The sequence below is a fragment of the Fulmarus glacialis genome, unplaced genomic scaffold, assembly GCF_000690835.1.
Source record: "Fulmarus glacialis isolate BGI_N327 unplaced genomic scaffold, ASM69083v1 scaffold19075, whole genome shotgun sequence".
Lineage (NCBI taxonomy): Eukaryota > Metazoa > Chordata > Aves > Procellariiformes > Procellariidae > Fulmarus > Fulmarus glacialis.
In genome coordinates, this window is record NW_009213856.1 from 4,433 (window position 1) to 6,450 (window position 2,018).

At 56.4% G+C, this 2,018-nt stretch overlaps 1 protein-coding gene across 1 annotated transcript in view; it reads left to right on the forward strand.

Moving 5' to 3' along the window:
• The window catches only part of PPARGC1B (peroxisome proliferator-activated receptor gamma, coactivator 1 beta), a gene marked incomplete at its 5' end in the record, with an annotated part of 5,828 nt that extends 4,076 nt beyond the window's left edge, over positions 1 to 1,752 (forward strand). Inside the window, one exon of the mRNA XM_009578352.1 lies at positions 1,649 to 1,752. Coding sequence (XP_009576647.1) covers positions 1,649 to 1,752 — 104 coding nt within the window. The remainder of the gene's footprint in view (positions 1 to 1,648) is intronic.
• Between the last annotated feature and the right edge of the window lie 266 nt (positions 1,753 to 2,018).

The following is a 2,018-nucleotide window of genomic DNA, read 5'->3' on the forward strand; positions in this document are numbered from 1 at the left end:
GATCCTAAACCTCTTTAGAGCCTGCTGGGAAAGCCCACCGGCTCTCCTATGGCTCACGTAGCTGCTCTTAGCTCAGTCGGATGGCTTGGGAAACGGGGGGGAGAGAAGAAAAGCAACTGGCATGGGGACCCGGAGTGTTGGAGTGTGTTGGCTGCGAAACGTAGCATCACACCCCAGGGCTGCTGGGTCTCAGCTGACCACAGCCCATCCTGTCTCCGCTGGGTTTCTACACAGTGCTGGACCCTTTCCAGCAGAGAAGTCCCCTCCTACTCGTTAGAGAAAGCAGTCAGCAACATCTCATGAGCCCAAGAGGTGATCTGGGTGGTTTGATGCTCCGCAGGGCAGATTCACTACACTGCACATGCATTTTTGAGCCAGAATGACAGCACTGAAATGTGCTGCGGTCACATTAACTCTTTCTGTGCTGTATGGTCTTCTGCAAGACCTCCTGCCTCACTCGGCGACTGCGTTAGCCAGGGCCTCACTGGACCCCGTCCCTCCACGGGTGGTAGGGCTGCAGCCTGAGCTGGGGGACAGGAGCGAAACCCTATGCTAGTCCTGCAAGAGAAATGTGATCCAGGCTTCGCTCAGCCCTCGTGGCTGTGACCTCAGGTGTTTTGCAAACACTGCACATTTATTTCTGTACCCTCTGCAGGGGGTGAAGTGGTTCTAGCATCCCACTTCACGCATGAGAGACTGAGGCCCAGAAAATAAAGCCCTGAGTCTTGACTTCTCTCTAGACGCCCAGTCTGACACAAGTACTGCCCGATCTTTTAGCACCTTACAATAGCTCATCTGCTCAGAGCAGCAATCCTTCCGACTTTGGTTGTGGGCGCAAATGCCCGTTGTTCCATCTAAATAAATCCCAGGGCCTCTCATTTTGGGCACGAAGATAGGAAACAGATAGCACCCCGTGATGAAGATGTTGGCACGTGGCTGTGCAGTGTTGTGGGGAGGGGGGCCAGAGCTGCCCCCCTGCATAGGAGAGCCCCCCTCAGTGCTCCCCAGCTGCAGATTGCAGCAAGGCCAGCAGTCACCCCCTCACTGCACAGCCTGGCTCGGTCCTAAAACCCTGCTCGCCCTGGTACAGGATGAGATGGGGAGCCCACAGGCAGGGGTGAAATGCAACCGTGCCATTCATGGCTCATTCAAAAATAAACACCCAAAAGGGTTAAGCTGCTGTTAAATTAGGCAGCCTTATTTCTGGCATTTGCTGAATTTCCCAGGCGTTGCAGTGGCACTGTTTTTTCAGCTTGACGGAGGGCTGGGGAGCGCTGCAGGCTGGCACCCCCTCCCCGCAACCGGCACGGCTCCCGCGGGGACGGTCCTGTGTCGGTGTCTCGGGATTCAGCTGCATCCGGCAGATTTTTGCGCACCTGGGAAGGGGCGTCTGTGGTGTGTGACCTGCCGGGCTGGGCGCTGCTGCGGCCCCGCTGCCCTTTTCAATGGGGGAGGGACAGCACCGTCCCTGCTCCCTTTCCCCATCACCACCTTGTCCAGGCTGGCTTTGCAGCGCTGGGATGCAGCATGTCAGTAGCAGCAGAGTGAGCAGTGCCCTGCCGTGCCTCAGTTTCCCTCCCCATCAGGCAGCAAGCGTGCTCGTGCCCCGCTTCCTGACCCGGCTGCCTTGTGTCCCTGCTGTTCCCAGATTGCGGCGCGGAGGAGTCCTCCCCAGCTCCAGTGAAAAGCAAGTACGAGACCATGGATTTCGACAGCTTGCTGCAGGAGGCCCAGCTAAGCCTGCATCGGTAACAGCCTTAACCTTGGAGGAATACCTCAATACCTCAGTCAAGGCACTTCCAATATGTTTACGTTTTCAAAGAAATTATTCAGTCTATGGAAAGCGAGAGAGAGCGAGAGAGAGCGAGAGCACGCACGCGCGAGAGAGAGACTGCTGTCCCTTCCGATCGATGTTTACATTGAACAAAGCTGCTTCTGTCTGTGAGTCCCCATGGTGTTGATGTCTCACTGCCACACGTTAGTCCCCCTGCTTCTGACTGGTTGTTTTAGGGTGAGCC